At 38.7% G+C, this 27712-nt stretch overlaps 1 protein-coding gene across 4 annotated transcripts in view; it reads left to right on the forward strand.

Annotated features, from left to right (window-relative positions):
- The window catches only part of LOC130929824 (tropomyosin alpha-3 chain-like), a 31266-nt gene extending 3554 nt beyond the window's left edge, over positions 1 to 27712 (forward strand). The window contains exons 2-9 of one of the 4 annotated variants that reach the window (XM_057857366.1): positions 6404 to 6529; positions 23009 to 23142; positions 24035 to 24152; positions 24213 to 24283; positions 26427 to 26502; positions 26698 to 26760; positions 26839 to 26908; positions 27047 to 27267. In XM_057857366.1, the coding sequence (XP_057713349.1) occupies positions 6404 to 6529; positions 23009 to 23142; positions 24035 to 24152; positions 24213 to 24283; positions 26427 to 26502; positions 26698 to 26760; positions 26839 to 26908; positions 27047 to 27129 (741 nt within the window). In that variant the 3' untranslated portion in view covers positions 27130 to 27267. Of the gene's footprint in view, positions 1 to 6403; positions 6530 to 19615; positions 19968 to 23008; positions 23143 to 24034; positions 24153 to 24212; positions 24284 to 26426; positions 26503 to 26697; positions 26761 to 26838; positions 26909 to 27046; positions 27268 to 27391 lie in introns of those variants that run through there. The other 3 variants (XM_057857365.1, XM_057857369.1, XM_057857368.1) reach the window with 3 other exon arrangements.

Here is a 27712-nt window from a genome sequence, read left to right on the forward strand (position 1 = left end):
TTTTTTTTTTTTTTTTTTGAGAAAAAAAAAAAAAAGAAAATAATCACCAGTTACTTTGCCAAGTAACTAATTACTTTTACATTCAGGTAACTGAGTTAGTAACGCAATTACTTTTTGGGAGAAGTAATTTGTAACTGTAATTAATTACTTTTTTAAAGTAAGATTAACAACACTGATCAAGAAGCTTCAATTTGGCCATCACTGTTCTCTTGGGTGAGACAGCAAACTTCTGCTGCCACCTGCTGTCAACACTGTTTTCGTCCAACATGCCTCCTAGCATGCAACGCAGTGCTACAGATTTAAATGACAATCAAAATTCATGTTCTGTGCTAAATATTTCTTCAGTTACTGTTCCGGTTGTTTCATTAATTGCTAATTATGGTATTTGGTAACATTTTCTTTGACAGTGGTGCCATGAGACTGTCATTAGACAATCATAATTATGACTTGACACTATCATGAGCATTAATAAATGCTTATAACTTATGTAATTTCGTGTTATTAACTCAAATTATCTCACTTTTGAATGGATGTAAAAGATCCAAGCTAGACATAAATGGAGTTAGTGACATAATTTACTGGACGACACTCAATGACATCTGTTATAAGCATTCAGTAATACCCATGATAGGGTCATATCATAATTATGACGGTTTTACGACAGTCGTATGACGCCGCAGTCAAATAAAGTGTTACCTATTTACCCAAATAAATCAACAAATATGCCGAACTGGACTATAAACCGCAGGAGAAATTAGTGGGTTGTAGTCCGAAAATTACGATAGTGCCATCAGTGGCCGACAATGAGTTAAAAGTTCACAGATGAACCCATCGATTTAAGTCAAGACACACATATTTATAATTACGATGTCTCAAAGAGCTTCTTAGTTCCACAAATGACATAAAATGATCTGAACCGCCGCCAAATATTTGTCGAATACATAATCCATGAACATAAAAAAACTCTTTTTCAACCAGAAAAGTTAAAAGGTAATTTCATTGGGACTTTTGTTTACACACGGACATTAACGCTTTAACCGCTCAAGGCACCAAGGTATCACCCACTTACATAAAAGGATCCCTCAAATAGATGCCCCCCTGATTAACTAAACAGCAACACCTCGTGAGGCAAATCAGCAGCTTCTCGGATATATTACATTGTGAAGACTTGGCGCATTTTGCGAACGGTTAGAGTGGCGATTAAAGCTCCAAGTAGACTGATACGTGGGCATCCTGCAATGTTGTGTGCGTCCCGCTTCGCTGACGGGCCACACGATAGGCGCAAAGCGGAAAGCGTGGACGGGACGAAAGATTATCCCTGAAGTGGCTAAAAAAAGACAATTACTGCTCTGTGGGAGACGATGTCAACACAGTTGTGTGCCAGGAATGAAAGAGAGGCGCAAACAAAGCCAGGAGCCTCCATCAAATCAAGTGCAAGCCCCCCAACCTAAGAGAGCACTCAGTTGGCCAACTAGCTCATCTTCCACATAGAGAAGAGTCAGCATGAAATCCTAGATGAAGGAGCATTTGTTTCTGCTTTCTTAGCTATTCTCGGCCAATCTCAAGAGTGCGGCAGATGACAAAACATGCCATTAACGTCCACCAGCTGCAGTCTAGTCACTTTACTCCTATAGGGTCAACCCCAGTCCAGTTGTACCCTCCCAAAGTCCTGTCATTGACCCGCTGGATGTTCTGCCATGTTGGCAGTGTTAATCTGCAACCATTAGATGAGTCAGAATAGCACACTGAGTAGGGTGCAGGCTTCCACCAAGACCAAGATTCTACAGTTCGGTATGTGCAGCTGAAGCGTTTCCACTACGTACTGCCAAGCTAAAAAAATGATAATAATAATAATAATTCATTTAAATACAGTGGGGCAAATAACCACCAATTGTGCAAGTTCTCCTACTTGAAAAGATTAGAGAGGCCTGTAATTGTCAACATGGGTAAACCTCAACCATGAGAGACAGAATGTGGAAGAAAAAAAACAGAAAATCACATTGTTTGTTTTTTAAATAATTTATTTCCAAATTAGAGTGGAAAATAAGAATTTGGTCACCTACAAACAAGCAAGATTTCTAACTGTCAAAGACGTCTAACTTCTTCTAACGAGGTCTAACAAGGCTCCACTCATTACCTGTGTTAATGGCACCTGTTTTAACTCATTATCGGTATAAAAGACACCTGTCCACAACCTCAGTCAGTCACACTCTAAACTCCACTATGGCCAAGACCAAAGACCTGTCGAAGGACACCAGAGACAAAATTGTAGACCTGCACCAGGCTGGGAAGACTGAATCTGCAATAGGTAAAACGCTTGGTGTAAAGAAATCAACTGTGGGAGCAATTATTAGAAAATGGAAGACAAACAAGACCACTGATAATCTCCCTCGATCTGGGGCTCCATGCAAGATCTCACCCCGTGGCGTCAAAATGATAACAAGAACGGTAAACCAAAAATCCCAGAACCACACGGGGGGACCTAGTGAATGACCTACAGAGAGCTGGGACCACAGTACCAAAGGCTACTATCAGTAACACAATGCGCCGACAGGGACTCAAATCCTGCACTGCCAGACGTGTCCCCCTGCTGAAAAAAAACACATCCAGGCCCGTCTACAGTTCGCTAGAGAGCATTTGGATGATCCAGAAGAGGACTGGGAGAGAGATTTTGAATGAAAATCTCCTTCCATCTGCAAGGGCATTGAAGATGAGACGTGGCTGGGTCTTTCAGCATGACAATGATCCTAAACACACAGCCAGGGCAACAAAGGAGTGGCTTCGTGAGAAGCATTTCAAGGTCCTGGGGTCGCCTAGCCAGTCTCCTGATCTCAACCCCATAGATAAATCTGTGGAGGGAGTTGAAAGTCCGTGTTACCCAACGACAGCCCCAAAACATCACTGCTCTAGAGGAGATATGCATGGAGGAATGGGCCAAAATACCAGCAAAATTGTGTGAAAATCTTGTGAAGAGTTACAGAAAACCTTTGGCCTCAGTTATTGCCAACAAAGGGTACATAACAAAGTATTGAGATGAACTTTTGGTATTGACCAAATACTTATTTTCCACAATGATTTGCAAATACATTCTTTAAAAATCAAACAATGTGATTTTCTGTTTTTTTTTTTCCACATTCTGTCACTCATGGTTGAGGTTTTATCCATGTTCACAATTACAGGCCTCTCTAATATTTTCAAGTGGGAGAACTTGCACAATTTGTGGTTGACTAAATACTTATTTGCCCCACTGTATGTCTATAATTGTGTTCTACCAAAAAATAAAAAATAAAAAAAAATTTTTAAAAAAGAAAAGCTTAAGAAATTCAGTTGGCTCTACATACTCCGTAAATATAGTGGTACCTAAAGTTTGCAGCCCTTAACTCTTATTATGCTGCACATAAATGGAATATACTGTAAACTGTTTTTTGCTTCATTACTTGGTTTTAAATGTGCCTTTTAAAACACATATAGTGCATTTCATACACAAGGTACTCTAACAAACTAGGGGTGAGAACCTCTGTCTACCTCACGATATCAAACGATTTGCGATACAAGGCTCACGGTAACAGTGATCTCACGATATTACGATACACTAATTACCGATATATGGATCAGGTAATCTTTCTATGATATTCTAAAAAACAGCAAATAAACAAAAAAACAAGCTTTTCTTTCTTTGCTGTCAGTTTATGTCTAGTACAGTGCTACCTCGACATACGATCTTTTCGACATAAAATTTGACTCGCCATTTATTTCTACATCCGAAGACATGTTCGAAATACGATGATTTATGAAATCTCTGCAGTTTGTTTTCTCACAAGACGGACTGGGATTTTCTTGTGAGAGAAATCAACATGGGTTCCAAGAATGTTAGTGCAGGTGGTGTAAAAAAAGGAAATAGGTTAGGCTTACCATTGAAATAAAGATGGAAATGACAGAAAAATATGTGCGTGGTGTGCACGTCCATGAACTAGCCCGACAATACGGCCGTAGAATGTCTACGATCTCGACGGTCCTCCTCCGACCTCCGTTCGTCAGTTTTTAGTGGAACGAAATAATGGAATTATAATGTATTCTTACGGGAAAATCCTGCTCTACATTTGGACTACAAACAACGTCCTGGAACTAATTGACTTTGTATGTAAAGGTACCACTGTATTCTTTCATGCTCTTCCTGACCTTTTCACCCGTCTTGGTCACCTGTCACTTGTCATTGATGTCACATTTATTGCTGAGAACCATTTTCGCAACGTCAAATGACACATTCTGGAAAAGGACCGAATACAAAAATTTCATGCGAATAGTCGTTTTCAGGTTGTGGAATGAATTAATGGAATTATTATGTACATAAGCGGATTTTAAGGGGAGGCCAGGGCCAAGCCCCCCCTGGTGGCCGATAAGTGTCACTGCATGTAATTGACTTCTCTCTCTCTCTATATATACATATATATATATATATATATATATATATATACACATATACATATATATGAAAGTTGTAAAGCAATAAAACTGCAACAAATATGAATGAAATGAACAAAAAAATTTTATGATGGGTCGAAATTATTTTTCGGGCACCTTAGACGGTCATTTGCTTTGCATATAATTTAAGAGAAAAATATATTTTCAAAAATGATTTTTTTCTTTCTTTGATTGAAAATATTTTTTTTGATTGAAGCATCTTTTTTGGGGATTGAACAATTTAGACATAAATGTCCTAATCACAATATGGCCCAAACACAAAAAGGATTGCTTTTCAATGAAAAATTAAGTGTTCAAATGCAAATTTTTCAATCTCAAATACTTTTTCGCATTCAAAAACTTTTTTCTATGATTGAAATGTTTCTTTTTTTTTTTTTTTTTTTTGATTAAAGTGATTTTTCTTTTTGAAAATCTTTTTTTTTTTTTAATGATTTTTTTTTCAATCAAAAAGTTGCTTGAATCAAAAAAAGCTGATTCAATCAAAAAAAATTTTTTTTTTTTAATGTAATCAAAGTAAAATAGCTTTCACATGCATTTTATTTTAGCTTTTTGAGTTTCAAATTTATTTTTGCATTCAAACACATTTTTTGGTTTTTATTGAAGAGACTTTTTTTGGTTGAAAATATACGTATATTTTGATTGCTTTTTTTTTTTTTATTAAGGCAACTTTTTTTGATTGCATAATGAAGACACAAATCTACCTCCATATGGCTCTGCCCAGGGGCTACAATTTTTGACTGGGGTAACTACATTGGCACGACCCCGGTGGGAATACCAAATTCAATGGATGACAATGTTGGCGAAAAGCATTGCCTCAGCAGCCTGATTTAGAATTCCCCTCAAGAACGATGGGAAACAAAAAAACGCTCAATGTCAACTTTTTATTATAAATATTCTTGTAAGTTAATTTTATTGCTGACACTGAGTTTCGGGGTCATCAACATGTTGTGCCCCCCCTGCCCCAAAAGTCAAACTGCGCCTATGATTATGTATTCTTATGGGAAAATCCTGCTCGACAATTCGACCTACAAACAAGGTCCTGTAACTAATTGACTTCGTATGTAGAGGTACCACTGTATCTCTAGTGGGAAGGATGGCAGCGAAGAACGAAGTTCATTTTGACTGAATTGGACGTCAATGCCCAAGTGGCAGCCAATGCCCTGCAACGAGTTCATTTTATGGCAATTTATGTTCATTTTCGGTCACTTTCTTTTCCTTTTGGGGCATTTACAGGTCCCTTCCTGTTGATTTTGGGTTATGGAAAAGGAAGTGACTCAAGAATGTCCCCAAATGAATGAGAAATTTCTCAAAATGAACAGCAAGTGACTTGTAAATGCCCATAAAAGAATGCTCTGGTTCCAATGTTATTGACGGCACTAAATGTCCAATCCAGTCAAAATGAATTGGATGTCTAGCTCTGTCAATGGCAGCCAGTGAGCTAACGTAGACACTATTCTAATGGAAGATTTTGGTATAAACCTGTTGGTTCTTTTTTTTTTCTTTTTAAACAGATACCTTTTTAAAATGATACATTGATTCTTAGGGGGAGCATATCGATAACCTTTTCGGCTCCAAAGTATGGCGATATATCACCTTTTCGATATAGTGTAACTAACAACCCTAATATAAACAGCAAGATGCTAACCTAGAAACAGCTAGATGCTAACCTAGAAACTTCCCAAGCAAATAACCAAAAAATTCCACTAATATTGCCAACATGTTGTAATATTGCTAATTTCATTACTGGAAAATAATTAGCACATCCCCTATTTAAAGTTGATCAAATAGACTAAATGCTCTTTGTGTTTGTGAGTATAGCAACCCTGCTTCTTTTCAAGCTGTCATGATGCGATGACAGACGATTTGCTTTGGTTACTTTTCCGACTTAGCGATCCATAGTAACACCCGACTGATGTTTCAGCTGGAAGATGACCTGCAGGCTCTGCAGAAGAAGCTGAAGGGAACAGAAGATGAGCTGGACAAATATTCAGAGGCCCTGAAGGAAGCTCAGGAGAAACTGGAGCTGTCGGAGAAGACTGCTGCAGACGTGAGTTGGCCTGATGCGATGCCACGCAAGGCACATTTTCCACACCGCCAAAGTTCTTGTCTGCTGACCAAGTATCGATAACCACATTTGCAGAATGCTCCCAGAGTCTAAGTATCGAATGTAAATTCAAATACTTTCAAACATTCAAACAGAGCATCTTGTCTATCTGTCTTTTTAAAATCTTACTGTCAGATTTTACTTTTGTCCTCAGAAATTCATACAGCGATATGAAACAACGGTAATGTTTAATGAGTTTAAAAGAACAAAAGTGCAAAACTGGTAAACATATTTACAAACCTACACCAAATTGTGATAATACAAATAAAAACACACAGTAGGCATATTTACATGTACACATTTCCCCAAAATGAATGTGACCTAAAATTAGCGCAAGAAAACTTTAATAGTGGTAAGTCATAATGAACCACTGAAGTCATTTTGTTGAACAAGTGTGCACACTTACTAGGATGTGGCCAAAAAACTAGGATGTGGCCATACATGGAGTTTAAGGTGGGGCCTTGGGGGCATAGCTGCCCCTGGTGGCAAAAAAGTTCATTGCATGTAATTGACTTTCCAATACAGTATATGAATTTAAGATTGACTTTGCTGGTAAAATGTTGAAGAGCAACGTACAAAATGAATGAAATGAACAAAAAAAAAAAAAAAAATTATAATGGGTCAAAATTAATTTTTCCAAAAGATCATGTGACTAGCACCTTAGACGGTCATTTGCTTTGCTTAGCCAAAACCACCGAAGGATAGAAGAAACAAGAGGAGTATATGTAAATTTTTTTTCCAAACCTAAGTTTTCAAAAGTGACAACAACTACAGCAGGGGTGCCCAATCCCGGTCCTCGAGAGCCCCTATTCAGTTTGTTTTCCGTGCCTCCCTCCTTTAACACACCTCAATCAAATGATCAGCTCATCAGCAAGCTCTGCAGCAGCCTGATAAAAATCTTGATTAGTTGATTCAGGTGTGTTAGAGGAGGGAGACTTGGAAAACAAGCTGGATAGGAGCTCTCGAGGACCGGGATTGGGCACCCCTGAATTACAGATTGAGAACCAAGGATTAAAGATGTGGACCATGAAACGCCGGAGAGCAACGCTAAAATGGTGAGCGGCGTTTCAGTTTGTCCCACTGAAGATGTTAACTGCACAACAGAGCCACAACCGGGCGTACCATATTAAATGGACGACATCCTTGGCCAAAAGCATAGCTGTCCTAAGCAGCCTGATTAAGAATTCCCCTAAAAAATAATGGGACACAAAAAAAAGCTCATTTTCAAAGTATGATTATAAATATTCCTGGCTGGAATATTCAGTCAAAAAGGATGCCATCTCCTGTTTTGCCTTTCACCATTTTCAAACTCACCACGATGTGGATTCGTTTCGCAAGGCTGTGAGTGAACACAATAATCGGCGTCTACTTCTCCACAAAAAAACTGACGCGCTCACGCACGCATACCCACACACACATAGGTGGGATGCCTGTATTTATGAGCATGGGCTAAGCTACTAACCGAGCATATACCTTGTAAGTTAATTTTCTTGCTGACACCGCGTTTTAGGATCATCAACATGTTTTGCCCCCCCTGCCACCAGACCCGGCTGCTGTGCCCGCCCTATCTCGATTTGACTGTTCTGCGTATTTTTTTTTTTTTTTTAATCTTCCATAAAATTACACACACGCACACACACGCACACACACACGGAGAGGACGAACCCTCTATTCCAGTGTTTTTCAACCGATCGTGCCGCCGCCGTGAGAGATCGTCAGGTGTGCCGCGAGAAATTATCCAATGTCTTTTTTTTTTTTTTTTTTTTTACACCGTCTGGCAAAGTTACAGTAGGAAGGAAGGAGTAGGCAAAAAGTTTTCGGTTGTGTGCAGATGAGCGAGGTGTTGCTCGTGTTGCGTTCAAGAACTGCTCGGATTTCTAGCCACCTTGCTCTCCGCAACAATGTTGACCCCAGCACGTCTACTGTTCATCATTTGACTCGTCAAGTGTCGATATACACAAAAGTGTCCTTTCCATTTTATCCATATGTGACGACCTTCAATCCTCCCTCTGTGTTTTATTCCAACACATTATCGAGGACAGCAAGGTGGGTGAGGGCTAGAAATCCGAGCAGTTCTTGAACACGACACGAGCAGCTATCTAGCGCCATGGTGCCATACGAGCTTAAACGTCATCTCCAAATGAACACCCGTCGCTTCAAAAACAAAACAGTCTCGATTCTTGGTTAAAAGCAAAAAAACCAAGCAGTTAACATTTATTTTACATAAATATGTCGAAGTACGATGCTCGTCTGTTAGTCAATGTGGCAGCCGCTATATGTAAACACAGCTTTTCCGGTGAAAATTGTTGTGATTAAATGCTTAAATCCCTGAATTCTTTATAAATATGGACTTAAAACAGGCTCGATTCTTGGTTAAAAGTAAAAAATAAAAAAATAAAAAAAAACATGCCGTTAGCATTTATTTTACGTAAATATGTCGAAGAATGATGCTAGTCTGTTTGTCAATGTGGCGGCCGCCATATGTAAACGCAGCTTTTCCAGTGAGAATTGTTGTGATTAAATGCTTAAATCCCTGAATTCTTTATAAATATGGACGTAAAACAGTCTCGATTCTTGGTTAAAAGTAAAAACAAAAAAACAAAAAAAACCGTGCAGTTAGCATTTATTTTACGTAAATATGTCGAAGAATGATGCTAGTCTGTTAGTCATTGTGGCGCCCGCCATATGTTAACACAGCTTTTCCGGTGAAAATTGCTGTGAATAAATGCTTAAATTCCTGAATTCCTTATAAATATGGACGTAAAACAGTCTCGATTCTTGGTTAAAAGCAAAAAAAAAAAAAACACATGCAGTTAGCATTTATTTTACGTAAATATGTCAAAGAATGATGCTACAATGTGGCGGCGGCCTTATAACAAAGAGCTTTTTATGTTGAAAATTCTTGTGAAAAAACGAAATACATAATAATTACCTTAAATCCTCAAACAAATCACTTAATTGACAATCCTTCCTGTTTGTATGTGGTACAGCTTTTGTACTTTTTCAAGCTTAATCCGGCGTTGGATCGCTGCATGTGTTGCTGTGACAGACTGCGAATAACTGAAGCAGATTGTGGGAGGGCCCCCAACATGAAGGTGTGGCGCAGTGAAGGTCGAATCTCACTCGTCAATATCATTATGAAGTCCATGCATTATCTTATATACACACAAAATAGTGTAGTAAAAGATTATAAATAAAATACGTACAAGAAAAACAAAGTAAGATAACCAAAACGTTTTTAGTCTAGATTTTTTTTTAACTACATCTCTTCCCTTGGATGAAATGTAGTGCTGTATCATATTTCCCTTCTGGTTGTTTTTTTTTTTTTTTTGCAGCATACAGTAGATGCTACACAATGCTTACGATAGTTAGACAGTAGACAGTTTAGCAACATGTAGTTTAGCAGCTGTTCCTTGATGTTGTTTACACCAATCAAACAGTTAAACTAAATAATTGGGATGAGCTGTCTTTCTCTGAAAGAGCAGAGCAACCACAGGCACTCTTGTTGCGAGTTCTTGGCTCTTTTTGTATCAAGCGCAGACGAAAAGTGGGCCAGCCTGCAGTCGAGCAAGAATGCCAGGAATGCAGCTAAAGCAAACACGCTGCACAGTCCAATGAAATCAACGTTCAGGCCTTATTTGGAGCAGCCATTACTGACTTGTGGTCCAGTCTCGCACAATACATGGTGTAGTGGAGAACCTTAGTCTAGAAGTTGTGACGTTCGAAATAATTATTCATGCAAATCTATTCTTTACAAAAATATATATAAATATTTATAAATATATATTTATCCTATTCATTTAGAAGCAAGCCTCTTGATAAAGTTGGATAAGAAAATAGCCCCCAACACAACATTAGGTGGACATGGCTATCATATCAAGACACGGCGGAAAACACAGACAAGACTGAAAAAGCAGTTTCTGCCTTTGCACCCCTTTTTAAAATAGACTGCTGTATTTTAAGCCAAAAGAACTGTTGTGTTTGATAGAACAATATGTCTATATGCAGCCATAGCAGATTCGTGGCGCTTTAAGTCCCTAAACTATTTTTATTTTGTCCGTTTTACCCAGCTTAGAATCATTAATTGATATCTAATATTTCGTTTAAAAAAAGAAAAACGACTTTAAAAAATTATTCACTCGCATATTTTAAACTTTTAAACAAATGACGTCACCATGAAAAAAATGGCGTCTTTGAAAAAGTCACGGATATCTACCTCATAACTATCGCTTAATTGTATTTTTTTTTTGTTAGCCGCTTTTTCTCCGATATGTTAGATGATAAAAAATCGATCCAAACAAAGAAAAATTGAGAAAAAAACGTTTAAATGGGTAAATATATGAAAAGGAAAATCTCGACCACTCCTTGATGTCTGCGATTTCTGCATCGCGACCCTTGTTATATTGCCATGTTTCACCCATAAAATCCCCCAAAAATCCAGCTGTGGGCCTTTACAACTGTGTCTTGACACTCAGTGATACATACTACATAGAGTTTTTGGATCGAAACAAGGTTAGTACGCGATGATATCTCGATAAAGTCATGGCGTCTGTAATTCTGCTCTCGCGTGCTCTCGCCTCCAGATAGGGTTTTGCTGTTTAAAAAACTTTGTTTTTTTAAAAAATGCCCTTCAGTTCAAAAATGTTCTTACCCCAGAAAATGAAGATGTTAAGCTTTCCAATGATGTATCACACATGCATATCGGACAGTTTTGAAATTTGGCCAAATTGGGGGTCTCAGAGCAGAACTTCAAGTCACCTGAGTGTTTTCCGCTATACACAAAAAAAGTGGCAAAGTGATGACTGAACTCAAACAGAAAGTCAGCCATTTTGACCAAGAGAACCTACATAGAATTTATATGTCCCAGGCAAATGGGTGACAATAAATTTAGAAAATTGAGATCTTATTTTCAATGTAAATATTGGAAAAATAAAGTTCAAAGATCATACTGTTTCCCCTGCACAGAAAGGTTACATTTTTTAGCATGCAACATTACCAAAATGCCTAAAAAGTAGTGGGGGATGCTGGTCTTTCAATGAGAGGGAGCTCAAGGGAGCTTTGTGACTGTGGAGGGGCTCAGCGACGCCCTCTGTTTGGTAGGGAAAGAAACTAGAGTGCCAGAAGTCAAGTCTCCAAACACAAGCAACTACAACTCAGAACAACAGAATGAAAATTGAAAAATGCCTCCTGTGAATGTTAATACGACAAGATCACTGATTCGCTGATTTCTCTGTCAATCAAAAGGGATTCAGCCTCAGACAGATCATTCAATCATCATGCAGAGCCACGCAGTGTCCGGGCCAGCCAAGTCCCACCCAATGCCCATAGACCCCCAGAGACGCACAGTGTCCGATAAGCAAAATAAACCCAGCCTTTAGCCCAGGGGTTCCCAAACTATTCCACATCGGGCCGCTGTCAGTGCTGGATTTCTTTCCAACAAAACAGGACGACACATGTGTACCAATCTGGTGTTTTACAAGTGTAATCAGTTGATTGTAGTCAGGTGCTGCTTGTTTTAGCAGAAACCTCATTGGTTAAACAGTCTGTGCTCGATCGGTAGGAACAAAACCCAGGACCCACAGGGGTCCTTGAGGACCGGTTTGGGAACCACTGCTTTAGCCAATGATTTGTCTCGTTTTGCTGTCGTGGAACATCGTACTCTCAACTCTGGAGAAACAAGCACAGAGTCCACACTGTTTAAAGGACTGTGAAGCTGTACGTATGAATGAAAAGCAAGCCACATCGTAACTAGTGATAAGAAACTTTAATTCTGAACAAACGTTGAGTGTGTTGTAGTGCATATTTAGTCCATGACATGTACAAACAACATTTTGAAGGAAGCTGAGCTCTTAGAGCAATCGCCACTGCTGAAAAGAGACAGGAAGTCAGTGTTTTTGCTTCAAAGTAAATATTTTAACATGAAGAACAATAGGCTGAATTCACAAATTAAAGTCTTAATAATCCATTACTGAAAATACACAGAAACCATTTAAATTTAAAAGCGTCATTATGGAGAAAATTTACATTTTGGAGCATCTCCGGTCAGTGTTGTTAATAACTGCGTAAGAATATAACGGCGTTACTAACGGCGTTATTTTTATCAGTAATGAGTAATCTAATTAATTACTTTTCTCATCTTGGCAACGCCGTTACCGTTACTGAGGCGGGAAAGGCGCGCGTTACTATGCGTTACTAAGTTGGTTGAATAAAAAAAGTCAGAGGGATGGACTCACGGAGACGAGAGAGCAGAGCAGGAGTGGGGAAGACGCCGTTGCAAACGCGATGCTAGGTGGCTCCAATAATACCTGACTGTAACCATAGGCTGCAAACTACGCCCACATGATTCGGTAGATATCACATATTATAGAACTGGATGCAAATGACAGACACGGCTGCATTGGCAACATGTTTTAAGGACTACATGCGTTAGTAAACAGCCACCATCTTAAAGCAGTAGACCTCTCAGGAAGGCTCTGATGTAGAGATCCTTCCTAGCGAACCCAAGTAACTTTTTTTTTTTTTTTTTTTTAAATCTAAAATGCTCCTAAATCGGCAAAATCTTGACTTAAATCTATCTTTAAATGATGAAACAGTTTTAAAACTTACACATGTTGAAAGTACACAGAAGGGAACTAATGCAATAACGGGAGCAAATTTAACAACTTTAACGGTTGATTCACAACTTTAAATGACTTCCACACATAGCAAAGGTTACTATCTAGTTATCGCAATACCCTTGTGTCTAGTTAAGTGGAGGGTAAAGAATTGGGCTAGGGCCAATTGTCCCCAAAACCCTTTAAACTTCACATTGTGTGACCTGTTGTTTGTTTGTTTGTTTGTTTTTCTGATGAAAAAAAACATGAAAATTATCACTAGTTACTTTGCCAAGTAACTAATTACTCTTACATTCAGGTGACTGAGTTACTAACGCAATTACTTTTTGGGAGAAGTAATTTGTAACTGTAATTAATTACTTTTCTAAAGTAAAATTAACAACACTGTCTCCGGTCATGTTTGGAAAGTTCATACCCTCAAGCAAATCCCACTTGGCAACATGAAAATTTGGTAGACACATCTACCATGACTAACCCCACAGAAGAATTCTCAAGAACCAATGACTAACTCAGTGGTTCTTAACATTACTAAAGGCACTGAACCCCACGAGTTCCACATGTGTATTCACCGAACCCTTCAGAATAAGATGATTTTTTTTTTTCAAATTCAATACTGATGTATCTTGGCTAGCAAGCAAATTCCTGTTAAAATGCTTCACATTTTGGGAGCATGTTGTTAAACAGGTCACAATTTGAGTCCACGCTGCCCATAGGCCTGTTTTACTTCCTCATATCAAGTGAGAGTCAACCTTACACTGAGCAAACCAGTTTCTCCTCCCATCAGATAGAGGACTAGCAATTGTAAGAATTAAAAGAAAGCCGGTAAAGTCGGACAAACCAGTCCATAACCTGGTCTAAAATGTCCTTTTCTTAGATTTTAGTCAGCATATCAAAATACGTAAGCCCCTGCATGTCTTAACCTTCGCCGAATCCCTGGGGTCGATCGAACCCAGATTAAGAATCACTGGACTAACTGGAAAGAGGAAGTCTGACGTTTTGGTTTGAAGCACCTAGGGCTGCAGCTATCGATTATTTTAGTAGTTGATTAATCGATGAACTAGTTAGTTCGAATAATCTAGTAATTGGATAAGGAACATAAAAAATTAAAATACCTTAACTGAGCCTCGACGGTATTAAAAAAATAAATAAGGATCCATGTACAACAAAAGAACAATTGGCTAACTTACATAGCAAAAGTCCACTAGCTAAAATGCTATAAAATACTCACTTTTTAAAAAAATTTTTAATGCTCTTAACAGATGGTTCAGACACATATTACCACAATATTTGGCTAAATATACCTTTAAACTAAATTACGAATGCATTAAAAGACACATTAGCGCAAACAAAAACTTAGGTTATGTTGGTCTTAACAGGTAGCAGCTGGATTCAGCCACGTCAAATGAAGCAGACTAGAGGGCTGTATACCCACCCAAATCAATAAAACTAAAAGCATTTTCAAAACAAACCATTACAATGCCACTTTAATTAAAAGAATACTCGAAGCAGCAAAATGTAATTTGAATCTTTTTTTTCTAATCGAATACTCGAGTTAATCAATTAATCGTTGCAGCACTAGGAGCACCCTTTTTGGCGAATTTTAGAATTCATACTTAGATGATCTACAACAAGGGTATTTGCCCATATAAGCTGCAATCAGAAATGTTCTGTCCGGCCAAACTTTGGTGACCAATTCAGGGATTTCCAGTGAAAAAAGTAGGTAGGTAAAGACAGTTGACCTCCACGTGTTACAACATGAAAAAGTCTCCAGGACCCATTTTTGAAAGTGCAGGAAGTCGGACAATTTGATTCGAAGCAAAATTTTGAAACTCTTTTGTCTGTCATTCAATGTGAGCATTGCCTCATAGTTTAGCAATCGTTTCAAGGACTCAACATGAAAAAGAGGCGTGAGGGCTCATTTCCTCATTCATTTTGCAGAGGATGATGTCAAACCATAATGAAGCAACAATGAGGCGTAGAAAGTGGGTTGTAACGCGTTACATTTACTTGAGTAACTTTTTGAGAAAAATGCCAATTCTAAGAGTAGTTTTACTAAGCTATACTTTTTACTTTTACTTGAGCAGATTTGTGAAGAAAAAACGTTACTCTTACTCTGATACTTTGGACTACACAGAGTCGTTACATTTTTCCTCTTTATTCTACATTTCAGATTTACTATTTTTTTTGGCAGGAAGGCCAAGTAGCTGGAGCAGTAAGTAGTAGTTAGTAGCAAGTATCGCTACTGATTTCACCAATGAGACGTCGCAAAAATAATCACATGACTCCATTACACCAATCAGACGCAAGCTTGCTGGTCTATCGTCAAGCCAGCCTCTTCAATCATGTGGTGTCTTTAAAGCACCATAAAAAATTTGAATTATTTGATATACAGTAGAGCGCTGCCCCAATATCAAACTATATACTATTGTCTCCACCAGAGGGCACTCATGCTCTTTGAACAAATAATGCTTCATTTATGTATTTTTTTTCTACTGTCGGAATTCAATTTTTTTATTTTTATTTTTCAATTTCTTTGGCTTAATGTGGTTATGTAATGGGTTATTGGACAGTATCATTATAACAACAGTACTTATAGATAACTTTGTGCTCAGAAAGAAATACCATTGTTTAAAAAAAAAATCCAACAAAAATATAAGCAGTTACTCACAATGTTACTCATTACTTGAGTATTCTTTTCACCAAATACCTTTCCACTTGTACTTGAGTACATTTTTTGGACGACTACTTTTACTTTTACTTTTACTTGAGTAATATAATTTTGAAGTAACGCTACTCAGTGGCGTTGTTAGGCCTATTTGGGGGGGGGGGGGGCTTCATTATCTAAATATCTCAATTTACATTGCTATTTTTGTGTAGCGATCGCAAATGCTACTCAGTCACACCCAATGAACACTTTTAATTTTTTCATTAATAACAAATCTTAATTCTATAATTTATTTACACTTACCCCTTACTGAAGTTGTTTTTTAAAACAGAAAAGGTTAATTTTTTTCAGGTCATTCATTGTCAGGCATAAGCAGCACGGCAAAACGGCATGCGAAAAGATAAGTAAAAATATAAAAATAGCTTACCTTTTCATCCTCTGAAGGACCATGGCCCCCAACATAATGTTTACTGCATATGAAATGAAAGTGGCTTCACCTTGCTGGCGTTAAACTGGTCTTTTGGACGTCCGCGCAAGTTGATCCATTCTTCACATTTTTTCCTCCGAGTTTTCGGTTTCAGGAAACGTATGAAGAAAACATCCTTCATATGTCGAATGTCTAGAGTCCTTTCTACAAGTTCCATAGCAGCAGCATTTGATCGGCATGTTCTTTTTTGAAAGATTACTGGAGAAAATAAGCAGAAATAACGTGGGTTATATGCGAGGGCGTGTCAAAAATGTCCCACTTCCGCATTATGATGGCGACGTCACGGTCTAAAAATAGCATTCGTACGGTATGCTAGTTTAGCCAGTTTTTCCTGTTCTACTGTATTAAAAATAGACTGAAACAACAATAACAATAATAAATAAATTATCAGTCTTTGTTCGCTGTTTGTGAAGTTTTGTGCTTGTACGGCATTTATTTACATCAATGGCGTAGGTTTGGTCTCATCATTGGTAGGGACGATATAACAGCATAACCTGCATGTACAATTTTTGCTGGGGACGGGACATTAATAAGACCAAACAGATCGGGTGAATGGGGGTCATGGCTACATTTCTCACAAATATAAACCTAATTAATTGATAGGCTAAATAATCAATGCAAAATACATCTGTATTGACTTATACTAACTTTCATATATATTGGTTCAGGTGATACACTGTTCCATTAAACCTTTGTTTTCGAAAACTACTAAAGAAACAATGAAAAAAACTCCCAGAATAAATGTGTCGATCTAGTTATCAAATTTATATTTCAATATATGAACATAACTCAAATTATATTAAAATACACAATAAATAACAACCTATTAATAATCTCTTAACTATCCAGCAATGCAAAAAAAAAAATAAACATTTGTCGTATGACTACTCAACATTGTTGCGAAATTAATATAACATATATAATATATTAAATATACATTCGAAATAACACAAAAAACCTCTTAGTCAGTGATAAACAAAAATAAATACAATATTCCTTCAGGTAAGACACTACTGCTTTTGTCCATAAGCACAGCCACACTCAACAAAAAAAATGAAATCACCTTTGAGCTGCTTTAAACCACATAAATAAAATTTAAAAATGACAATTGAGGAGAAAAGGATAAACCTCGGTTTACTACATTTCTCACAGTTTAATTAACGTTAACAGTAGAAAATACATACAGGAGGACACTTCTCTCGAAGCAGCTTCCTCCTCGAGTTTTGCACGTTATCAAATTCACACAGTTTAATGTTATGCTAACGCTGATACTGGTCGGACTTTCAGGAGCGAAATTAGTGGTGTGTTCCCCAACCCCACAACATTGACGTCTTTTTACATTTAATACAGTGGCTGTAGCTGGTTGGAAAAATTTTTTTTTCTAATATCCCTCCTATTCGTAGGGGGTGGATGAGGCGGCATGGGGCTAGAGCTGTGAGTGCGTGTGTGTCATCAGCCAATCAAACATGCATTTGAGGTGAAAAAAATGGACTGGCACACTCAGCAGTGAAAAGGTGTAACTGTAAGTCTGAACATAAAGAAGATAATTCACTTAATAATGGTAGGGTCAATTATATCCTTACAACATATGGGGAGACAATCTAAGGGGCCATTTACATGGTGACTCTCCGAAAATACGAAAAATTTCAAATTGCATTTATATGGGCCCGTCTCCATTCGAACAGTGTCGCAATTCCGCATGAAAACGATGTAGTATTCATGCCAAGCCCTAGGGGGCGGTGCAGATTTACAAGGTGACAGCGAATGATGCACATACCAAGCTCCTCAACCCGGGAAAAATTTGCCTGCCCACTCGAAGCTATGGCATTTTTCTTTTGTTCAAAAAGGCACAAAAATGGAAACATTCAACATATTTAATTTAAAAATATTATTAAAACAGTCAATTAAAGCCGACATTCCGCCATATTTGCTGTTTTTATTGTTTAGTGGCACCGCTGCGCACGCCCAATGTGACGTGTACGAGTGCTGACGTTATCGGCGCGGTCTCGCGCCGCGCGAGCCTTTGATATGCAAGCAGAGAAAGCCCCCCTCAATCCCCCACAATCGAATTCTTCCACTTTGGAGGCAGGATTCAGAACTTTTCGTCTTTGCCTTCAGTCTTCGCCTACACCATATGCACGCGAGGCCATTCCGCTACTCAGTCATTACGTCGTTGTGTCGCAGAGTCGCCATGTAAACTGCCCCTAAATTACCAATATAACTGAAGCCATTACATAATGCAGGAGTCCCCAAACTACGGCCCGCCTCCACATTTGGTCCAGCCCCCTGAACAATTTTTTTTTTTTCTCAATAGTGTTATTTATTTCCTGGCTTTTTTCTGTGAAGAACCCAGAGAGGGTTATTTGGTTATTATCTATTTAATTAATAATGTTATTATTATTTATTATTATATTATATTATATTATTATTATTTTATTTGCTTTTGTTCCGTGAAAAATCCAGAGAGGGTTATTTGATTGTGGCTTTCTGAAAAACAATAAATTTTTACATTTAGGCACTCCTGCAATCGTCACTTTTTCTGTTACAAACTGACTGGCCCCTCATCAGAGATGGGAGAAGTTATGTGGCCCTCACAGGAAAAGTTGGTGGGGACAATTTGAGCATCCTGAAAAGTTGGTAGCGTTATGTCCCTACCGTCCCTATGCCCTTGACTTACATCCTGGTCATCTCCTGGGGGCTAATACCCCCCCCCCCCGTTCTTAAAACTTAGTGACGCCTCTGGCGCTACTCTTACTTGAGTAAAATTTTGGGTTACTCTACCCACCTCTGCGTAGGGGTGAGTGGGTGAAATTGTGAAGGGGTAATGGGTGGCCACTCAAAGGCTGTGAGCCCAAATCAGTTGACTTCTTACAAAACCGTGGAGGATCAACAAATCCTCTTGAATGAGGATTAACCCCCCCCCCCCCCCCAGCACACACTACTCTACTCTTCACCTCACCGAGACAATAACGTCACTCCTCTCCCATGTGATGAATCAGCTACTGAATCATATCAAACGCCTCCTCTCAAAGCACACCTCCTTCATCAGAACACAAAAATGCATTCGCCTTATAAGTCCAAACTTGCCAAACTAAAGCACACCCATTCCCATTTAGGCGGACTTTGCTCACCTTTTCTTTTTGCGCATGCTCACACTGACACACAAAAGAACTTCCTCCCCTTTAAGCGCCCTGTGACGTCACCCAAACCCAAACTCTTCCCAGGATTGGAGGAATTGCCCATAAATTTCCCTGCATAGTTTCCCTCCTCCCTCCCTTCCTCCCTCCTTTGCACATCTCCACACTTCCCGCAACGTCCCTTATTTCCTGCCCGGGGAGGAGCAGAAAAAGCAGAAAGAAAAAAAAGTTTTCCGCAAGAAAAAAAAAAAGTTTTGGTGGAAGACATACTTGCCGCACAATTCGGCTTTCTGGGCGCTTGGAAACTCGGTCGTGCAGTTTGTTTGTAAAGTAGTATTGTTTATCGGGATATTCGAGGAGAATAATGGAGACCGTGAAGAAGAAAATTCAAGCCCTGCAACAGCAAGTTGATGAAGCGGATGAACGCGCAATGGCCGTCCAAAGAGAGCTGGACACAGAGAGGGAGCTGCGCGAAAAAGTGAGCTTTTTACTCGAGAAATCCATGTTTCTAAGAATAATTGTACCAATGGGAAGTCTTAGCCTTTAAAGGCATTGTGGTCCAAAAATGAGTACTTGACTATGATGCTTTTACATCAAAATGAAGTTTTACAGAGGAAGCCCCACCCTATCATTCTTCAAGACTTTTTATTTTTAATTGTTGAAGTGTTTCATGTGGATGAAAGGGCGCACTGGGCCCGTTTCCTGACTCATTTGGTGGCGTGTTATGCAACGCAAAGTTATACTCCATTCAAATGGAATGTGGGCTATTGATCAATGTTGGGAGAAAAACAGATTCAGTCGGAGGGGTCTTATAATTGTGTAGAATGTGACTTAATGTGAGAAAAGCTTGCCTAGAAATGCCTCTGGTCCTGTTTTACGTTAAAAATCCGGTGAGATCCAGAAAAAAAATTAATGTTTTCTATTTTAATTGGGTTTTTGTAAAATAAAAGTGTGATTTTTAATTAAACTAAATTTAATAAAAAATACACAATGACATACCATTTATGTAGTACAGTATATCACATGCTTATATTTATCCTTTTTCCTGTTTTCTAAAATTGAATATTGTACACGCAAAATATTTAATTTTTTGGTCATGCTAGTTTTTAAATACTGTTGAACTTTTTTTTTTAATCGTTTCTATTTACAGTTGTATACTTAAAAACATTAAATGGTATATTTATGTATTTTCAGATAATTTTGTTATATCTAGGGCTGCAGCTATCGAAAAATTTAGTAGTCGATTATTCGATGGACTAGTTAGTTCGAAGAATCGAGTAATCGGATAAGGAACATGAAAAATTAAAATACCTGAGCTGATCCTCAAACGGTATAAATATTTTTTTTTAATGAGGATCTATGTACAACAAAAGAACTTGCAAAGAAAAAGTCCGCTAGCTTAAATGCTATAAAATGCTAACGTTTATTTTACAATGATCTTAACAAATGGTTCAGACACATATTCCTACAAAAAACGGCTAAATATACCTACTGTATAAACTAAATTATGAATGCATTAAAAAACATTAGCTCAATCAAAAACCTAGCTTATGTTGGTTTTAACAGGGAGCAGTTGGATTCAGCCATGTGAAAAGAGGCAGACCAGAGGGCAGTGGACCCACCCTAATCAATAAAACTAAATGCAAACACTTTCAAAATAAACCATTACAACGCCACTTTAAACGAATACTCGAAGCAACACAATTTAAATCGAATATTTTTTTCTTATCGATTACTTGAGTTAATCTAGTTATATCACTTTTAACTTCTATGGTAGGGGTGGGAACGTCTTGGTACCTTACGATACGATTTGCGATACAAAGCCCACGATATAGCAATAATTATTAATACACTGGTCAGGAAATCATTCTTAAACATTCTACAAAGTAACTAATAAACAGAAAAACAATCTCCTGCTGTGAATTGGAATGAGTTATTAGTAGACGTCAATCACTCACCCTCCCAGTTCAAATGGATTGGACGTCTGTGGCCGTCAGTGGCAGCCAATGCCAGGCAACGAGGTAATTTTGGGGCATTTCAGGTCTTTACCTGTTGATTTTCGGTCACTTCTTGTTGATTTTGGGGCATTTTATGGGTCACTTCCTGTTCTGGAACCCAAAATCAACAGGAAGTGACCCAGGAATCTCCCTAATGCATAGGCAGTGACTCAAACTCAACAGAAAGTGACCTAAAAATGTCCTAAAATGAACAGAAAGTGACCTGTAAATGGCCTGAAAATCGGAAAGTGTGACTGTAAATGCTCTGGTTTCGAATGAACGAATGTTCATTCGCCCCTCCCAGTCTAAATCACTAGTAGATGTCATTCGCTGTCACCCTCCCTGTTCAAATGGATTGGACGTCTGTGGCCGTCAGCGGCAGCGAGGTAATTTTGGGGCATTTCAGGTCTTTACCTGTTGATTTTCTGTCACTTCCTGTTGGTTTTGAGGCATTTCAGGGTCACTTTTGTTGATTTTAGAGCATTTTGTGGATCACTTCCTGTTGATTTTGGGTTACAGAACAGGAAGTGACCCAGGAACCTCCCAAATGAATTGGCAGTGATTCAATCTCAACAGGAAGTGACCTGTAAATGGCCTAAAATGAACAGAAAGTGACCTGTAAATGGCCTGAAAATCAGAAAGTGTGACTGAATGCTCTGGTTTCGATGGATTGAGCGTCGAGCGCTGTTATGCCATGGACACAACAATAATTTTGGTAGCAACTTGTTGGTTCCTCTCTTTAAACATTGACACCTTTTTAAAACGATATCTCGATTCTCGGCAGGAGCATATCGATAACCTTTTGGGATATAAAGTATCACGATATATCTCCATTTCGATATTTTGTCACATCCTTACATATGTGTATTTTTTCAATGATTATTTATTTATTTAAAATTTTGCCTGGTCAAAGATCCAGTATAGCATCTGACAACTCATCCAAAGTACTAATAACACATTGTGGTGCTGCTGTGGTGGTCCTAGTTTACCGATCCAGCTCACGGTTGAACCAATGAGGTTTCTGCTAAAACAAGCATCACCAGCTACAATCAACTGGTTGCACTTGTAAAACACCAGATTGGTCTTTTTTTGAAACTTTACAATACTTAACAAGGGTTTCACTTTAAAAGTCAGTACAAAAAGGTCTTGTTTAGCCCATTATCCAAAATTAACACCCGGTCCGAAACAGGAAGCTGTGTTATCAGCACCACAGGAAACAGGCCTCACCAATGCGGCATCCTGAAAATGAGTGAAGGAGGGAGGGAGGGAATGAGTGAGGGAACATGCATAGTGCTGCCAGCTGTGCCTCTTAAGGTTACATCACCAGCAGTCATGTTTGTAGGCCATCTGCAGTAGGTCAAACTGCAGGAGGGCCAAGCGATGTCCCATTTGCATAAAAACAAGCACCTGTGGAAGAAGGAGAGGGATAAGTGTACTTCTGCTGGTCCCCGCAATGTCCTTTTCCAGACAAAATTATATTTTCTACTTCAAGTGTGACATCTGCCTCCCTTTGCTGCTACAGGCGGAAGGCGATGTGGCGTCCTTGAACCGCAGGATCCAACTGGTGGAGGAGGAGCTGGACCGGGCCCAGGAGAGGTTGGCTACAGCCCTGCAGAAGCTAGAGGAGGCCGAGAAGGCAGCCGATGAGAGTGAAAGGTGGGACAATCTCATCAAGAATGTAAAAGCACACATTTTTTGTGGGGAAAGTTAGACTCTCAGTCCAACATAAGAAGAATATACAATTAGGGCTGCAGCTATCGATTATTTTAGTAGTCGATTAATCTATCAACTAGTTAGTTCGAACAATCGAGTAATCAGATTAAGTAGGTTTAATGCGTTGCAGAATACATTGTAGGAGATGTAAAACAAGGGCTTGCTAATATTGCACTTTCAAAAGCAAATTGAATGCGAATACGAAATAAAATTCCCAGTTTTTTCTTCAAACGATGCAGAATTGCACTTTCATTTAAAAATAAATTAAAATACCTGAGCTCAGCCTCAAACGGTATGAAAAACAAATAAATGAGGATCTACTGTAAGATCAACGAAAGAATAATTCAACAAACATAACATAAAAAACATAAAACAACAAAATAATAACTGCTATTTCGCATAGCAAAAGTCCACTAGCTTAAATGCTATAAAATGCTAACATTTTTTTTTTTTTTAAACAAATCGTTCAAACACATATTCCCCCACAAAACGGCTAAATATACCTATAAATTAAATTATGAGTGCATAAAAAACATTAAACAAAAACTTACCTTATGTTGGTCTTAACAGGGAGCAGCTGGATTAAGCCATGTTAAATGAGTTATGTGATATTCACTGTTGCCACTAGAGGGCAGTGTATCCACCCATATCAATAAAACTAAATTCAAACAATTAAAAAACACATTACAACGCTACTCTAAATAAACGAATACTCAAGCAGCAAAATTTGAGTCAAAGCTTTTTTTCTAGTCGAATTACTCGAGTTAATTGATTAATCGTTGCAGCACTGTTTACAATTAATCTTCATTACCTTTATCCCTGCCACTATTTTCAGAGGAATGAAGGTCGTGGAAAACAGGGCCATGAAAGACGAAGAGAAGATGGAGATCCAGGAACTGCAACTTAAGGAAGCCAAACACATCGCAGAGGAAGCTGACCGCAAATACGAGGAGGTACGACCACCAAGCTTGTTGTTTGTTTATGTGCTCCAATTTATGTGTTTTTCCTGACAGGTGGCCCGTAAGATGGTGATCCTTGAAAGTGACCTGGAGAGAGCAGAGGAGAGGGCAGAGGTTGCAGAAGTGTAAGAAATTTAATGGATTTATTTGTTGTATGATTATTTTTTTTTTTTTGCCTCCCCCCCACAATGATGATTCTATTGAATTTAATTGTACTTAAAGCAACACTAGGTTACTTTTCAACTTTTATCAAATATTTTAATAACATTTGTGATTATATGTCCACTAACAGCTAGTTAAATGACACCTCTTTTATATCTTGAGGCAGTATTTCGCGTTCACCGGCACTAATTAACTTTGAGCAGGGTGGCAGGAACCCTGCCACACACCAAAAAAAAAACTAAAAATGTGCTTACTTACGGCATCCTTCACTTTCCCCATTCATTATAAAGGCGGAAGTCGATGCTAATGCTTTTGTGCGAATTCTGCAAAGATGGCAGAGCAACAGAGACAAAAAGTTTTGTCTGAGAAGGAAAAAGAAAGGGCGGTTACCAGAATATACACAATAAACATTGGGCCGGCTTTCAATCCCTTTCAACCTCTTGGTACCTCACGATACGATAGGATTTGCGATACAAAGCTCACGATAACTTATCGATACATTGGTCAGGAAATTATTGTACGATTTTCTACAAACAACTAATAAACACAAAAACAAGTTTCTGCTGTGAATTGGAATGAGTTTATCACTAGTAGACGTCCAATCCATTTGAACTGAGAGGGTGGCAGCGAATGAACATTCGTTCATTCGCTGCCATCCCTCCCACTTCAAACGGATTGCACGCCTATGGCCGTCAGTGGCAGCCAATGCCAGGCAATGAGGTAATTTTGGGCCATTTAAGATCATTTACCTGTTGATTTTGGGGTATTTTATGGGTCACTTCCTGTTTATTTTGAGTTACAGAACAGGACGTGACCTGGGAATCGCCCAAATGAATAGGCAGTGACTCAAACCCAACATGAAATGACCTGTAAATGCCCTAAAATGAACAGTGGGTGACCGTTGAATGACCCGAAAATCGGACCGAATGACTGTGAATGCTCTAGTTTTGAATGAACGAACGTTCCCAGTCTAAATGGATTGGGCGTCGAGCACCGTCAATGACAGCCTTAGAGTTAACTGAGACACTATTATGGTGGAAGATTTTGGTAGCAACTTGATGGTTCCTTTTTTTTTTTTTTTTAACAACTTTTTAAAACGATATCTCGATTCTTGACAGGAGCATATCGATAACCTTTGGGGATACAAAGTATCACGATATATCACCATTTCGATATTTTGACACACCCCTCATTAGCCACAATAAGCCACACGGTTGCTAACCGTTTATGTATATATATACATACCGTTGCCATAACGGTTGCTAACCGTTATATGCTATTGTTTAGCCAGAACTGGATTCATGACCTTATTACTTTTCATCCTTCACACAGCCGCTGGAAACAGAAATGCTGTTTAATCTATCTGCAGGCGACCATCACGCTTTTACGAAACTATGCGGGTTTGCGCTGGTCCTCATGGGAAACGCAGTCTTCCTTAAGGCAAAAAAACTACCGCCTTTGTCCACTGGCGTCTCTAAAATCGACTAAAATCCTGCCTCCAAAGTGGAAGAATTCGATTGAGGGGGGGCTTGCTCCGTATGAATATCAAAGGCTCCCGCGGCGCGAGACTGCGCCGATAACGTCAGCGCTCATACACGTCACATTGGGCGTGCGCAGCGGTGCTACTAAACATTAAAAACGGCAGATATGGCGGAATGTCGGATTTAATTTACTGTTCTAATAATATTTTTAGATTAAATATGTTGAATGTTTCTTTTTTGTGCCTTTTTGAACAAAAGAAAAATGCCATTGCTTCAAGTGGGCGGGCTTATTTTTTTCCTGTTGGAGGAGCTTGGTGGGGTCAAAGTGCATAATTCGCTATCGCCTTGTAAATCTGCACTGCCCCCTAGGGCCTGGCATGAATATTACATCGTTTTCATGCAGAATTACGACTTTGTTCGAATGGAGATGGGCCCATATAAATGCAAATTTGAAATTTTTCGTATTCTCGGACACCATGTAAACAGCCCCTAAGGCACTCTTGGAGAGTGTTTCCAATCTGCCATGCAATGCTAAAAGCAAATCAATCTTCAAATGACTCTTATAAAGTTTTTTGACTGACTGAAACGTATCTGAACTCATCATGTTGTTGACTCCGCCCCACAGGAAGTGTAGCGATCTGGAAGAAGAGCTGAAGAACGTCACCAACAACCTGAAATCTCTCGAGGCCCAGTCTGACAAGGCAAGTGTCAGAAGAACAGGCTGTGAATTATCATGTTTCAGCCCCTTTGACAGTGATAGACGTCCAATCAATTTGACCTGGGAGAGGCTACCAGCGATTATTTGCTTGCATGATTGAAACAATCTTCAACCTTAAAATGTGTAATGTCATAAATGCACTAATGAATTTGTTTGACGTGTTTTCTTGTCTTTGCAGTACTCTGAGAAAGAAGATAAATATGAGGAGGAGATCAAGGTCCTAAGCGATAGACTTAAAGAGGTTCGTGAATGGCTGGATTGTTCTTTCACTAATTAGTCAGTTCTGTCTCATATGATTCTTTTTCTTGTTTCTTTAAAGGCGGAAACTCGTGCGGAATTTGCAGAAAGGACAGTGGCCAAGCTGGAAAAGTCCATAGATGACTTGGAAGGTTAGTCTTTTCCCAACATTTCTTCATGTGTCACTTTCCCCCTCTTCCCCCCCCCCCCTCTAAACCTGACCTGTCTTTTTCCTTTCTTCTTTTTTCCTCTGAACCTGCCTATTTATCCACCTACCCTCTGACCTGCAGACGAACTGTACAATCAGAAGCTGAGTTACAAGGCTATCAGCGAGGAGCTGGACCATGCCCTCAATGATATGAACACCTTGTAAATAAGAAAAATAAATAGCCTTAAGCCTTCCGCTGCTGCTTTGTTTTCACTTTCGCTCTTCTTGCCTCCTGGGCTGATGATGCTTATGGTGGGGAAGCTCGTATTCTCTTTTTAGCTCACTTTATTTCTTCTTAAAGCTCAATAAAGGTATCTCTTTTATCCTGTCTCCAGTTTCCTGCTTTGCACAGTTATGAGTTTTTGAAAAAAATATTATAATCATGTCCGTATGTTTTGTATCTCCCCTCATTTCCACCCTATTGCAGATAATCTAACGCATGCAAAAGAAGAAAACATAGGAATGCATCAAGTCCTGGACCAAACACTGCAGGAGCTCAATAGCTTGTAAAAACAGCAAGAAGAAGCAGGTCCCATGAAGTTTCATAAAAGAGAAAACATTCCCTCCGATGCATTGCTTTAAGCCCAACAATAACCACATCAAAAACATTTCGTCCTTTTTTTTTTTATATTTATGCCTATTTTTTTCCTGCCCTTCTCCCTTTTTTATAATGGTTTTGGGTCCATATAATATGAAATTTTGGTGCTGGAAGATTTTGTTGAATAAAACCTGGCAAGGATGACAATCA

This window comes from Corythoichthys intestinalis, chromosome 14 (assembly GCF_030265065.1).
Source record: "Corythoichthys intestinalis isolate RoL2023-P3 chromosome 14, ASM3026506v1, whole genome shotgun sequence".
NCBI lineage: Eukaryota > Metazoa > Chordata > Actinopteri > Syngnathiformes > Syngnathidae > Corythoichthys > Corythoichthys intestinalis.